The 14,868-nt window shown below is 42.9% G+C and overlaps 1 protein-coding gene across 1 annotated transcript in view; it reads right to left on the reverse strand.

The window, feature by feature from the left end:
* The window catches only part of LOC113407453 (alpha-N-acetylgalactosaminide alpha-2,6-sialyltransferase 3), a 168,763-nt gene that overhangs the window by 107,052 nt on the left and 46,843 nt on the right, over positions 1-14,868 (reverse strand). Inside the window, exon 3 of the mRNA XM_026656002.1 lies at positions 1,073-1,482. Within this exon, the coding sequence (XP_026511787.1) occupies positions 1,073-1,482 (410 nt within the window). The remainder of the gene's footprint in view (positions 1-1,072; positions 1,483-14,868) is intronic.

A 14,868-nucleotide genomic window follows, 5' to 3' on the forward strand; every position in this document is an offset into this window, starting at 1 on the left:
TTTTTTTTTTTTTTTTGGGGCTGCTTGGGGCGGCCAAAACCCTGGAGCCGGCCCTGTCAGTAGTTTCCAAATGTGGGCCACAGACCACGAGTGGTTTGTGGAGTGTTGTCTTGGGGTACAAGGAGTCCCAGCTGGTGACATGATGCTTGCTTTCCTTGTTTTCCCCCACGCAAATCACATTAAATGAAGCTAATGATACATTTAATAGTTTTACTAGGAAAAGTAATAATAGGAAACAATTGTTGTGGTGACACAGGAATGTTACTTGATTGCTAATGTGTGTGTGGTTGTGGGGTGGGGGAGAGTGCAGGGTGAAGGACTAAAGAAGCCTTTCTCCCAGCACACTCTTCCATGGATGGGATTGGGATAGATCATGGCAGATCCTCCAGCCCCAATCTTACCACAGCCCTCTCTAGCCCCAACCCCACATGCTGCTGTACAGATGGCCTCTGTAGAGCTCACTCTGTACTGTACAGGGGGAATACACTGACCTTCCATCATGCATATAGCACCCTCTTGGAGCAGCATAACCACACACATGGTTCTCCACAAGCCAGGGGTATATAACTTTGGTATACTTTTACTAGAAACACTAGCCATTTGGTGATATGCCTGATAATCTATTTTAACTGGAACAGAATTATTTGGATTTGAGGTAAAGCTACAGGGTATCATGACAAGAGAGGTAAACATAAGACCTCTTCCCCCCCTTTGTCCTGAGGTTGTATGTATAGGAATGATGTTGTGTAGGCCTCCCCTCTTTAAATAACATGTCAATTTAATCAATATTAAATTGAGCTGAAAACAACAAACAGCTCTGGAAAGGATTTAGGAAGGTATCCAATATTTTTTGGGATCCAGGCCAACAAAAATGGAAAGAACAGAAGGTAGCGTAGGTGGGATAAATGGGGCCTGTCTGCTGCCTCATCAAGCGCTCGTAACAGTCAAAAACATATAAGAATCCATTAAAAACATATCTGGGGGCTCACTGAATAGCTGGCATGCAAGATGGCCTTTTCTTGCCTATCTTTTGTCATTAACGTCAGAGTAACTTTTCACAGGCAGGACTTACCGATCTTTTCCGGTCTCCTCCTTAAATACCCCATCACAGTAATTCATGCGCTTTTCTGTTGTCACATAGATTTTGGCATCGGGGTAGCTGTCAACAGCTTTCTTCAGCATGTTGTACACAATGCCATTGCCATCTTTCCTCATGTTTCGAAAAGGCCCCCAGATGACATATACCGTGCTATTGGTTTCCTTGAAAAAGTAATCGGGATTCTTGAGCAATAGGGGAACACTGGTGTGTGAGACCACTCGTATGGTCGTCTTCTTCCCAACATCCACCTCATAACCCTTGGTAGGAGCATTGTTCATTCTCCATATACAGGAGGACTGGTCAATTTCAATTCCCACTTTCTGACCAGCCATCTGACCCGAGTTCGAAACAATGGCACAGACGTCACAGTCTAGCTGGAGAGGCTGAAAGAGAGAGAACAAAACAGATGACAGGTCCTTACACGTTGAGATTGAAAATTTAGTTAAAAGAAGTAAATAGTCAACAAACTGGGAGCAAGATTCTCTCAAAGCACATCAATCCTGTGTAGAGGAGAGGGCGGTAAAGTCTATTGCTCCGAAGCCCTGAATGAGATCCTTTTCTACTAAACGAATCAGCACACACTAATCTTCTGCTTCTGTTCTCCTCATTTCAAAGTCAACTGGAAAGTAATAATTTTTCTTCCACTATGTATTTTTTCCTTTCAATTAAAAGAATTTGAAATAAGAAACATGTAAATAATATTTAGATGGATGTTTTGTTCCCTTGTAAGAGATTGTTGTCAGTCATAGATTTAAAAACAGAAAAAAGAATGAAGGAAATGTAGCTGTGCACGGATTGCATATTTCATCTATAGGTCTGGATGAATGGATATTTAATCTGTGATAAAAGTCAGCTCTGAAGTGGCTCTCCAGCAGGCATTCTACTGCAGCTTGAGCCTATGAACATATGGGAAAACGTGCCTGTACTGTTATAAAACAGCTCCTTATGTCTGAAGCACATTATTATATGTATACAGGTTCTCTTCAGAGGACACTTATGTCCCATGGAAGAGCCAATGAGACACAAATGGACTGGGGACCTGTGAGCTAGAGGCTTGATCTATGCCTACTGAAGTCAATAGCAAAATTTCCATTGAATTCAATAGTGCAGGTTCAGATCCCAAACCAAGAACACCTGAGTCCTTCTAATGCTGGCTCTGACAGACTCTCTTTGTGGACCTGAGCACATTCTCTGAGCTGTTTCTCTGCATGAAATGGGAATAGCAATAGGTTCCTACCGCACATGGGTATTGGGGGAATTAGCCTGTTTCACATACTGTTTGCCTGATGCATGTGAGACAACCCCCCAATGCCCAAGAAGAGTAGAATTGAGCCCTAAGTCTTTATAAACAGCTAGAAGACGAAAAGCACTATATGTAATTCAAGTGTGTGACATGTGAATCTAGAATCCTAAATCCACCTGAAAGCAGACCAGTCCTAGAAGAATCGGCCAGGTCTACATATGCTTAGTGGACCTGGGCTGATGTTGGTCCCTAATCCATCCCATAGCCCAGGTAATGCATCCTCTCCAACTTTACCTTTGATCAGTGACCTGATCTCTTCTTTTCCTCTCTGTCGGCAGTAAATGCCTCCATTTGCCTTCTTACACCAGTGAGTGTTGGGCCATCAGCCTTATGGCGTGCTACCTGCCCCTCTAAAGGATGGCTAGCAGCAGAGTGGGAGCCCTTTACTTCAGTGATGTGAATCCATGTCTCAGCCACATTTGACAATTGCAGACTTGGAAAGAAACCAACTAAGACATCACAATCTGTTCTGTGACCACAAACTGTAATGCCACAGCTGTGAAAACTGTGAGGTCAGAAGCTGACAAACAGGTTAGGAGAGGGCCAAATGATAATAATAACAGTGCCTCCTATTTGTAACAAATACGTAACTGAACAAAGGTTCTACCCAGCAGGCCCCTGAAGGAACGTTAAGCACAGATGTAAAGGCTTGTGCTGGAGTGATTGGTGTGCTCTAGCTGTTTTTTAAAATGTCTTTTCCTCATTTCACCAGGAGTGAAGGATGCTTGACCGCACACAAAAGTATCAACAATATTTTCTTTAGAGAATGCTGTATGTTTGGTAGTCTTTGGGAGCTGTCCTGAATAGCTCTCTGGCAGCATGAATGAAATCCCAGGAGATGCAGCTGAACACAACCACCTTTCTGTTTACCACTTAGTTACAGAAATCGTCCCTAAAATACTGAGAGTACATGGATGGATGAACTAAAGAAATCTATAAGCATAACCCACATACCACCATGAAATGACTGTTGCAGTCTCGGTAGATTAATTTATATTTTTTAGGATGAAAGTTCAAACTAACAACTAACAACTAACGAACAAGGAATTGCTGGACAGGAAAAGATCACTTGGTTCAAGAATCTAGTCCCATTTAAAGCTGTCTCAGCCTCATGCTATTGCTTTCTCGCTGTGTCCTTCCTTCTTCATTAAAATGTATAGCTCTCTCAAACTCATTTAAATTGTTTGATTTGATGGTCTCACTTGGAAATTTATTCCATGTTTTCTATTCACTGAGTAAAACTGTTCTGCCTCAATAAACGCCATACACTTACACTTGCAATGGTGTCCCTCAGTTTTCTAACCTTTTTGTTGTGATCCATTTATCTTGTTCCATTTTATCAAATCCTTTCATAATTCTGAATGCTGATATATTAGGTTAGCTTGCAATCTGCTCTCTTTCACAGGAAGAGGCTCAGTCTCTTTAGCCTTTCTCAGAACAAATATTTTTAAAAGATGGAATTGCCTTAGCTGTTCTAATTTGCACCTTTTCTAAAAGCAATCAGCTCCACGGAAAGCCAATGAAGACTTAACTCAGCACTCCATGTGGACCTGATCCAAAGTTAATCAATGGGCATCTTTCCATCAACTTCAATAGCTTTGAATCAGACCGTCTGCGGTCTAACTACAGAATATGCATCAGTTTTCACTTACTGTATATTGTAGCCCTCTGTGGAAGTATCCCAGTAGCCTGTTGTCCTGATTTATAATTGCCACCTTTTAGAATGATGGTTTCAACAATTCTTGCTCTATAACTCTTTTTCCTGTTGAATATGCTATATTACCATTCCTGTGTATTACTAACCCTCCAAGTGCTATATGAGACCGATCCTCTTTCCATTAAACTCAATGGCAAAACTCCAGGGTGTCATATGCTCAAAGAGAAGAAAGAAACAGGGACAGGATTTCTAGTAACAGGTGCATGAATATGGGACGAGAGGGTGGGGGGGAGATGGAGACGAGAGAATTACAAAAACCTACCCCATTGATGACCTTTCTGCACTTAGCAGTGACTATGTATAGGTATCTACATCCCAAAAATACTATCATGATTAAACACTAGTTTGTCAGCAACCTTAGCATAGAAGCCAAGAACTGAACTCCATGGAGAACAAAATGCCGTCTTCACCTTTAGAGCCGGTCATCCCATGTCAGGGCTGAGGCACATTGGCAGACCAGTGTGCGGAAGCCTGGACCGATACTGTATATATTCTTTAGTTAAAGGACTTAAATCAAAGGTATAATCCGGCAACTTTCACAAACCCTAAATACATTTACATAATATCTAGATATTATATTACTTAAAGAAAACAAGCGACCATAGACAACCATTCACCTTTTCTTCTCTCCCTCTCTCTTTAGATACTTCTATAGCCCCTAAACTCTGTCTCTCTCTGAGCTATTATCTTCAATAATTTGCTTTGCCTCTGTAAAAATGATTCATTGTGCTGTTGCCCAGAACTATATAAAACTCCTCAGCAATGTTAGCTGGGCATGATTCTGACAAATTGTCCCACCTTTTTTGAATGATACATTGTAACAGTTGTGGAGCACTTACATTTTAATCAGTAAGGAAAATGAAATGTTTGACCTTTCAATTTTCTGTGCAAGCTTACAGACAATAGAAAAGATAATTAAAACTGTGAATTAAAACTTGCAAAACAGTGTTGTTTCTCTAGCAAAGAGAAATGTCTGTGTAATAAAGGTCACTTATCAGCCAGTTCTAGTTATTAAATCTTTGTACTTAGTACTGAAGTGGCTCCACAGAATCAAAGGTCAAGTCATTAAATAATGAAACAAGGAGAATTAGAAAAAAGGTCATGAGCAATCTTAACTACAGCTGACCAGATGCAGCCAAATTTACTCCTGGGTGGGACCAAATGTAGCCCTGGAGGTAAGCAGATGTAGTTCCCACAGGCATGAAGCTGAATTTGGCCCAAGAGATGCAAAACCATCCCTGACTCTGAGTGTACCACAGTGCACCACTCTACCTCTCCTCTGTGCTTTACTCTGTCAGCCTCCTGATTCAATTACTAATGATGTTAAGGAAATGCAGATTTATTTTTTTCCATTGTTATTTTAATAATGAGAAAGTAATTTTGTAATTTGGAGACAATACACATGTAAAATATAAAGGAACAATTATTAGCAATTCACCACATATTAATTTACTCCCCTAATGCTGAAACAAATGAGATCTTTTCTTGTAATCATCCAATTTGAGTGAATTCTAACAAAGCCGGTTGAACAAAGCTCCAGAGATGCATTCCTCATTTCAGTGCCATTTATTCCTCTACTCTTCATGGATGTCTTTAGAGTTTTAGTTTTAGAGGATACAACATGTATAATGATGCCAATAGGGAATAGATTTTGCCTTTATTCATCTTGATGTGCTTTTGAGGTCTTTCAAATGAAAGGTACAAAAGAGGCATTAACCGTCTGGCATTGTTTTTATTGCTTTTCTTTGCTTTACAAGCAAAAAATGTATTTTAATTTTTCCCATATTTCAGTAATGATTAACCAAGCTGTTTTTAATCTACACTGAATCACTTTCTGCAGACTTCAAACTGGGAGCAAAGAATTTCCAGGGTTCTCCTAGAGAATACTCAGCACATTTGAAGGAAAGAAAGAGAGTCAATGCTCAATTTGCTTGCGTGTTCACAAACCAAAATTTTCAATTTGATGCAGCTCTCAGGAGCACCATATAAAAATAATAATCTATAGCTAACATCAAATAATAATAAGCAGCCCCAGATCTGATTACACTGTGGTTGTTCCCCTTTTCCTCCTGCCTTTTTTATTTTTTTTTTAAACTCCAGCAGTTGGTTTGGCTCCTAGCTCGGCATTGCACTGCAGCAAATGTCTGAGGGCTTGTCTACACTACCGCGGTAGTTCGACGGCTGGAAATCGAACTTCCGGGTTCGATTTATCGCGTCTGGTCTGGACGCGATAATTCGAACCAGGAAGTGCTCGCCGTCGACTGCGGTACTCCACCTCAGCGAGAGGAGTACCGCAGAGTCGACGGGGGAGCCTGCCTGCCGCGTGTGGACCGCGTCTGAATCGCGGTAAATTCGAACTAAGGTATGTCGACTTCAGCTACGTTATTCACGTAGCTGAAGTTGCGTACCTTAGATCGAATTGGGGTGTTAGTGTAGACCAGGCCTTAGTCTCCATAAAATGTAATATTAAAATTCATAAACATTTTAACATTTGGACAGTATTTCAAAATAAGCCATGGGTCAACATGTGTCTCAGTTTCTAAATGATATGGAACATAATGCTCCCTTCTTTATAATGATCTTCCTGAGGCACAAGTGACTAGGGTATTTTATTTAGGTGTGTGTCTCTGTCAATTGTATGTGCATAGTTACTCCATGTGCGAGAGAAGTTTTTATTTGAACTGTATGAGTTGGAGACCAGAGTACGATAGTTTCCTAATGGGAAGTCTTTCAACACAGGGCTGAATAAAGAAGGATCACAGGGTTCTTGTTCCAGACATGGATTTAGCTGCCACAGGACTATTATTCATGGATAAAAGTTCTTTAAGGGTATGTCTACACTGCAATTAGACACCTGCATCTGGCCCATGTCAGCTGACTCAGGCTTGTGGGGCTCGGGCTAAGGGGCTGTTTAATTGCAGTATAGATGTTTGAGCTCGGGCTGCAGCCCGAGATCTGGGACCCTCCCACCTTGCAGGGTCCTAAAGCCCGGGCTCCAGCCCAAGCCTGAATGTCCACACCACAATTAAAAAGCCCATGAGCCCAAGCCTGAGTCAGCTGGCAAGGGCCAACTGCAGGTTTTTAATTGCAGTGTAGACTTACCCTAAAAGGGCCACATCGTCCCCTTTACTTCGGCTAGAAGAGGGCACTGGTATTTTATGGATTGTTGCTGTGTTTGGTGGGCAAACCTGGTAGCGTGCCTTTATTACAGCTACGCTGCCATTGCAACAGGGCAGGCAGCCTGAGGGCTCGGAACACATTAGATACTTTCCCCATGAATGCCATTATCTTCTTCAGAATATAAGCCTTTTGTTTAAAAAAATTACCATTTTTACCCTTGTGATTGTGAAGAAAACCTTCCAAATGCAAACCACAGTGTAAACAGATGCAGCAGCATCTTTCTGAGTCTGCAGACAGACCGCTCCAGTCCCTCTGTGGCTGCTTGCAGCTTTCCTAACAGCAGCTGACAGGAATGTCATCAGTGTCTGCCACTGCTGTTGGGAACAGCATGGGCAGCTTTGAAACTGATAAGAATCAGGTAAATTTTACTCTGTTAGAGCTTGAGAAAGCTCTGAGCAGCAGCTGGGGTAGGCATTGAAACTAGTAACCGGGTTTTTCCCTTGTCAGTGGGATCATCTTCTTAGCTTGGTCCCCTGGTTGTTAGGTAGCTGATAAACCTTTCTAGCCCTATATCTGAGGGCAAGGCAGTGTTGGCATGACTATAGATAAGTGTGTTGTTGGGTGACTGATGGAAACAGGGTATATGAGAGAGAGAGAGAGAGACTGACTTTTAGGCGAGAACTGGGAGAAAATATATAAAGGAAAATGTAGAATATACAATACAATGTAGGGCTAGAAAGACAAAGGGATATGAAGAGATGGAATATAAGGGAAAGGGGGAAATAGAGGAAGCAGACACTGAAAATGAAACAGGCAAAGAAATAAATGTTCTATAGGAAAGTCAGAAAAAGTGGCGTGAAGCCAGGAAAAGGTAAAAGGCCCAACAAAAACCAGAGAGACTTAGTAAGTTACAACATTAAAATAACTATTGCATAGAAAGCTGAACTTTTCATCCAGCAAAAGCCAAGAAATTACTTTTCTAGAACATGCATAATGTCATTCAAATGTTCTAGCTAATGGCTGTAAATAACCAGAATGCTTGTCCAACTCCATCTATCACTCATTTGCAAATACACCGTCTTTGGAATATCATAGGGTTGTAATAGTTCAAGAGCCAGGAATTGTTCTAGCCAAATGCTTGCTTGCTGCATGCTGAAGCCAATAACCCACTCATGTTAACACCCACCATGTTGCTTACTTGCCCTCATTAGCACTGCAGGACTGGTTGTGTCTTGTGCTGAGTAAAGGTAACAATATTACACAATTTAAGTAAGAAGTTCTTACAATAAATTGCATTAACTCTAAACATAAAATAATCAGTTTTCAACATGCAATGGCCTCTGTCCAAAATGTGCTTAAAGCTCTTTTGCAACTTTCTACAGTGTTTGTGTAAGCGGGGAAATGGTCCCGCTATTGTGGGGAACTTTCCTGTCTTCTGCACTACCCCGGTGAAATGGGCTAGCAGAAGGATCTGAGTCCTCGCTCCCACTTCCTTTACCCAGAGGCCTCCCTGCCCTCGAGGACTCCCCTTGCACTCTCCTGTCTGGCAGAGTCCTCGTAACCCCAACAGGGCTGGGCCCAGGATTCCTGGGGGGCTCGACCCCCAACCTTGCTGTGGTCACCTAGGTCAGGGGCTAGGGTGTCCCCACTCTGGGGTACTCTCTCTGCACCGGATGCTTTCCTGACCTTACATACGATTTAAAGCAAAAGGAATAAGGAAAAATGGGAAAGGTTGAAGGAAACACATCACCCCGCTCTGTAGCAGGAAACATCACAAACAGTGTCTCTGGAATGTCAGGGCAGTTCACAGTCTGTTCCTTGTAGGTCCCAGGCCTCCTTTTCAGGCCCTGGCTGCGCTGCAGGGATGCTGTGGGTGGGACACTTGTTCTGGAGGTGGCCACACACTCTCAGGCTCTAGGTGGCAGGACCCTTCTTCCCAGCGTCGCCCCTGCCCTGTCAGGGTTACGATCCCCCTCCAAGTCTGGCCTGCAGAGCCTCTTGGCTGAGGCGTCTCCCTGTGCTGGGCCCACTGCCCAGGGTCCCCCTCGCTCTCCCCAACTGCTCGCCATACCTGGCTCCAGACTGCTCCACTCTGCCTCAGCACGGCTGCTGCTGCTGCTCTGCCTCCAGCTCCCTGGGCTGCTTCTCTGGCCCCTCTGGCTCTGGTTGCTACAGCTCTGCTCCCAGCACAGGTCTGCTCTGCAGGCTGCTTCTGTGACTCTGCTCCCAGCTCTGACCTGCTTCCTGGGCTGCTTTTCTGGCCCCCCTGGCTCTGGTTGCTGCAGCTCTCCTCTCAGGGCAGGTCTGCTCTCTCTGGGCTGTGCTCTGGCTTTGGGGCTGCAGCTCTGCTCCCAGCAGCTTAGCTTGGTCCCCTGCTCTCTCCTTAGCTCGGCCCCACTCTGTCTGACCCAGGCAATTCCAGCTCACACTGAAGACAGGACCCCCCTGGCCTCCTGACTCCCTGATTAGCCTGCCCGTCCTGTCAATCAGGCTGACCTGGAGCATTGGCCTCTCCCCATTGTTCCTGGGGACTGTCAGTCTCAGGGTCCTGATTTCCCATTGACCCTTCCCCTTTTGGTACCGGGAGCTAGCCAACCAAAACACCCCCACTGAATGTTAGTAAGGGTATAACAGTCCCCTTTGTACATTTGCAACAATACTGTCCAAAGAATACATGGTACTGGTGAAACAGGTTGGAGCCTCCTTTCAATTAATGCCACAATTTAAGTTGTCTTATAGAGTTATCCTTTGCATTGTCTCTCTTTGATTTTTTTCATGAGATACTAGTGATAAAATTAAATATGTTTTACTAATCAGGCAGATATGAACATTTCTTTCCTCTTCATGCAGGGATATTTGCTAGAAAACCAGTACAAAGCACCAGGAGGTAAAATGTCAGTTACAGCTCAAGGATACGCAGTGTGAAGGAACATACTGTTAGTGCATGGACTGGATTGTGAATGAATCACAATACCAGAGGACCAAAAATAATTTCTCACATCTGATATCTCGCATTGTAGCCCAGTACAATTTAAACTAACACACAGCACATAATCCTCCCGTACAGAGTGTACTACAGAATGAGGTTTTTGAAGACAACCAAGGCCAAGATGACTCTCCATAATGGCTCTTTGATTCCTCTGAAGACCAGCCTGCTAGCAATAAATATCTGCACAAAGAATTCACTGTCACTCTGGAACGGAGTCAATTATCGGGGTGGGGGGGGCAACCCAGAAATTTTATTTGACTATGTCTCAGAAAGACATTGACCCATATTTAAAATACTGGCGGAGAGCGGGGGGAGATTATTTTGCAACCACTGGTTTAATTTGTATTTATAGTAAATGCCCACAGATAGCACTAAAATATATAATATATGCAGAAGATCTGTTCTGATTTCGCTTTCCTCTAATAACTTCCTATTAGCAGCACTTGTCATTAATAATGGGCCATTATCTAGGAATTTAGTTGGCCAAATTACAGATGCAGGAGGGTGACTGGCTGTTATGTCTCCCATCTGAATAGGTCTGAACATTTTCCACCATCAAATTATACGATTTCTAAAATGAAGTTTTCACTTTATTTCAGGTCAATTTATTTGTGCCTTGATCTGAGAAAGTGATATTAGACTGAGCAACAAAAACTCACGAAAGAACTAGATTGTATTCCCATTATTTTAAAAAAGTGGAAATTCAGCTAACAGGCTAGAAGCCTCATCTCCAATTTATTTCAGTACCATGCTGTCTAGATCCATTATTTAATTTAGTCACTCTTGGTGGTCCATCTATCAAATTATTTGTATGCATGGAGAGAAAGTGATAAGCTAAAATGCTAATTATCCATTTTTCTGAAATTAAAAAAATCTATGCTAAGAATAACAATAAGGCTTATTACAACAGTTGTTAAACAAATACCATTTTTCATTTGACAAAATAAACCTTAACAAGCTTTCTGAGTCCAGAGTTTTAATTGCTGGACACTTTATCTAATAAGGAAATGCATGTTTGCTGCTGGCCATATACTTTTCTCTTACCCTCAATACTATACCAGGAATATTTGCTGTCCTATGTTGTGGCTGAGTCAGCCGTAAGAATCCTCCTTTTACAAATCTGCTCTAAAATGTAGGCGACATCGTGGTTTAAAAGGTCCAAGCCCCCAAATCATTATTTTTTAAAGTTTTGAACTTGAAGCATTAAAAACTATTTTTAGTTACAGAAAGCAACAAACTCAGCTTTAAGTTTCAATATGAGACACAAGCACTTAAACACTATGGTTTGGGCACTATAGGAAAACTTTAAGACAGATTTGGTTTTTTTGCTCAGATAATTAGAAAGATGCCTTTTAAAGCCTTTTAAGTTATTAATGGGAACTACTGGAGGTTAGCTGCATTTTTAAAAACCTTGAAACTAAAGGGATGTTTTAACTGAATGATTTACTGTGCACAGGCATTGCTGTAGTTTATTTGATTATGGTTCCTATTACAATCCTGATTCAGTGCATATGTCAATTAGACACATTTTAATCAGTGCTATATACTTCATTGTGTGCTCTCCCTCCATCTCTGAATTGAGTATGGCACCCCAGAGAGCCTTATTCACCACTACTTGACCCAGCCAAAGTTTTCCCAAAGGAAGGCCCCGATTCTGCAATGAGTGCCACAGATGGACCCCTTCATCTGTAGGATGCCCCGCTGATGTCAATGGGGCTCTATGCAGGTCTAAGGGTCCTATGAGGACATCATAGGAGAATAAATAACTAAGGGAGTGTTGAATAGGACACAGGTATGAGACACTGACCTAGGAGGTTAGAAATTTTATAGAGCAATGGGGAAAATACAATTTTATTTAAAAAAAAAGTTTTTATGAAAAAAACAAAACTTTTTTTCCAGGTTCTATTATAAAGTCCCAATTGACTTGTCTGATATCAATAAGATTTCCATAGTATAAACAATCCCCGTTCAAAATCAGAAAGCTAGAACTTTATAGCCAGTTAAGCTATAGTGTATACTATTTTTGAGAGAGAAAATAATTTCCAGTGTGGTGTGTATTATGAGGGTGAGACACCCACTTGCTACCAGTGCATGTCCCCACACTCAAGCTTTTGAGAAGAAATCTTTCCTAACAAGATCTGCTGGCCAGTCTGTGGGAGGGCAAGGGGATATCAGGTGAAATCCTTGCCCCCACTGAAGTCAATGGCAAAACTCCCACTGACTTCATTGGAGGCAGGATTTCTCCCATACTCTTGATACCATCCTCACCCCTTTGGGGTTGCTAGGACAGCTTTGAGCAGTCCTTGCTCTCAGACACTGGATTCTAAAGCACTATAATTATGCCCAGCCCCTGAGATGGAGGAGGGCACCCATCAGCCTCCCACCATGGAGCGAGAACCTGCACAGAGCTAGTCTAAAACAATCTGGACCTCAACAAGTAACGTATTCATACATTGGTCCATACTGATATGTGTTACAGAACAGCTGTTCAGTGCCTGGACATTACAAATATTAATATTGTTGCCCCTTTGGCTGGACACTAGCTAAAATTAGAAGTCTTGCTGAGTGGTTTCCACGTGGATGAAAAATCAGTGACAGTCAGGGTATTTTCTTAGTGTAACCTATTTGTCAGTTCTCTTACCCTGCACACTAGCATCCCTCTTCTTCCAGAAGCCTTGGGCCAGGAACCTCTGACCTGAACCAAGAAATAATCCTATTCCTTTGTTTCTTTCCAATGGCCCACACAGACTCACTGCACAAAACAGCCTCTCTCCGCTGACTGTACATAGAAAATTTCGTCCCAGCACCCACTCCTGTATTTGAAACCTAGGAGACTGTTAGCTCCTTACTTCTCTGAGGGTGGCCACCAGGATGATTTGGCTAGATGGCTCCATGTGTCAGCCTCCTCCTTTGTGTGTATTTGTTTTTAAACATCCATTTGCTTGAATGAGGTCTGGGCTCTTCTTTGCTTCCAGGGGCTGGTTATCAAGCTCTCTCTCATAACAATAGCATGACAAGAGAGAGAGAGCGCTTTTTTTAATGGACAGAATCTGGACATAGTACACATTTGTGCTATAGGTTCTGTACTTCTAACAACTTTGAGTGGTGGAGACCTGTCCTTTTGGAGCAGGAAGAAGTGAGTCCTGTCCTTCTGCCTTGGTGAAGTTCTGAGTAACATAATGTGTTGCTGAGCGCCAATCACAAAGTCCTGCATGGCCACAGATTAGTTATCAAATAATGAACCAAAAGAATACCCATACAGATTTCAGACTGTATCCAGGCAAAATTCCAGCTGAAATCAATGGGAGCTTGAATAGCATGGAATTTGGAAGAACAGACCCTTAATTTCCATGAAAATGATGCTCTGGAATATTTTGTTTCTGTAGCTTTGTCAGTGCCCAAGGTTTTCCATTCCTTTCCTTTCCTGGCTGATTATTTAAAAAAAAAATGTAAAATCTCTAAAAGCACCTAAATGTTTTTTAAAGGCAAGATGTATGTTAAAATAACAGTTTCCTTGTACTAACTGCTGCCTTCAGGGGACAACTGGTGGGTCTGGAATGGAGTGCACAAACCGCAGGCAGCAGAGGAAGGAGGCACAGGGCAAGCAGTGACATTTCAGTGGGGCTAATTCAGTGAATAGGGCTCTCTGCACATGCTCCTTACTGTTTTCCCTCATGCTTCTTCAGACCCAACAAGGCTGCATAGTGTTAGAGGTTTGGGTTTTTTTTTGTTTTGTTTTGTTTTTTGATGGTTGTTGTCATCTCCCTCATCTGAGGCAAGGCCCTGGCTGGAGACAGGACACCGGATGGAGGGTCAGCGTTCTGAGGTGGCTCCAAGAATACTCTCTCAGGCACTTGGCTGGCTGGTTCTTGCCTGCATGCTCAGGGTCTAACTGATCACCATACGTGGGGTTGGGAAGAAATTTCCCCCTAGCTCAGGCTGGCAGTGACTTTGGGAGGCTATCGCCTTGCTCTGCAGTGCATGGGTGCAGGTCACTTGGCAGGATTATCTGGGTATATCTCACATAATCATTTCCCTGCTATGGCAGGGGCCTCAGGCACTGGTGCACCACAGTACTGCCTATTATCTTCCAGTGGCACATAACAGTCTAGTCTCCTGTGGGCTGTAATACTTTGCTCTAATTTTGATGGTTAGGTTTAATGTGCAGGTGCCACGTGGTGTTAGTGGCCTGATATACACAGTAGGTCAGACGAGATGATCGAGTGGACCCTTCTGGCCTTTAACTCTGACTCTAAGTGTGTGCTGGGGGTGAGGGAGTGGGCTGAGACAGGCAGCGGGTTCTGACACAGGGGAAAGGGAAATTCCTGATCCTGGTGGTGGTGGAGGGAGTTGATGATGGGTGGTAGGTAGAAGAAGGAAGTGTGCTGCAACTGGGTGTTGTGCGGGGGAGTGTGGAGAAGGTGTTCTGGGTCGGGGGGGGGGTGTCTCAGGTTGAAGAGGCTTAGAGCTGAAGACTCTGAGAAATAGAGAGGTTAGGTAGGAAGAGTAGGGGTGCTCAGCTGGGGAGGAAATACTGACTACCAAATGGCTCTTTACTCTAGAGGAGAAAGGCATAACAAGAGCCAATGGCTGGAAGCCAAAGCCAGACATATTTAAATTAGAAATACGGTACAATTTTT

The sequence above is a fragment of the Terrapene carolina genome, unplaced genomic scaffold (assembly GCF_002925995.2).
Source record: "Terrapene carolina triunguis isolate 2854851 unplaced genomic scaffold, T_m_triunguis-2.0 Scaffold211, whole genome shotgun sequence".
NCBI lineage: Eukaryota > Metazoa > Chordata > Testudines > Emydidae > Terrapene > Terrapene triunguis.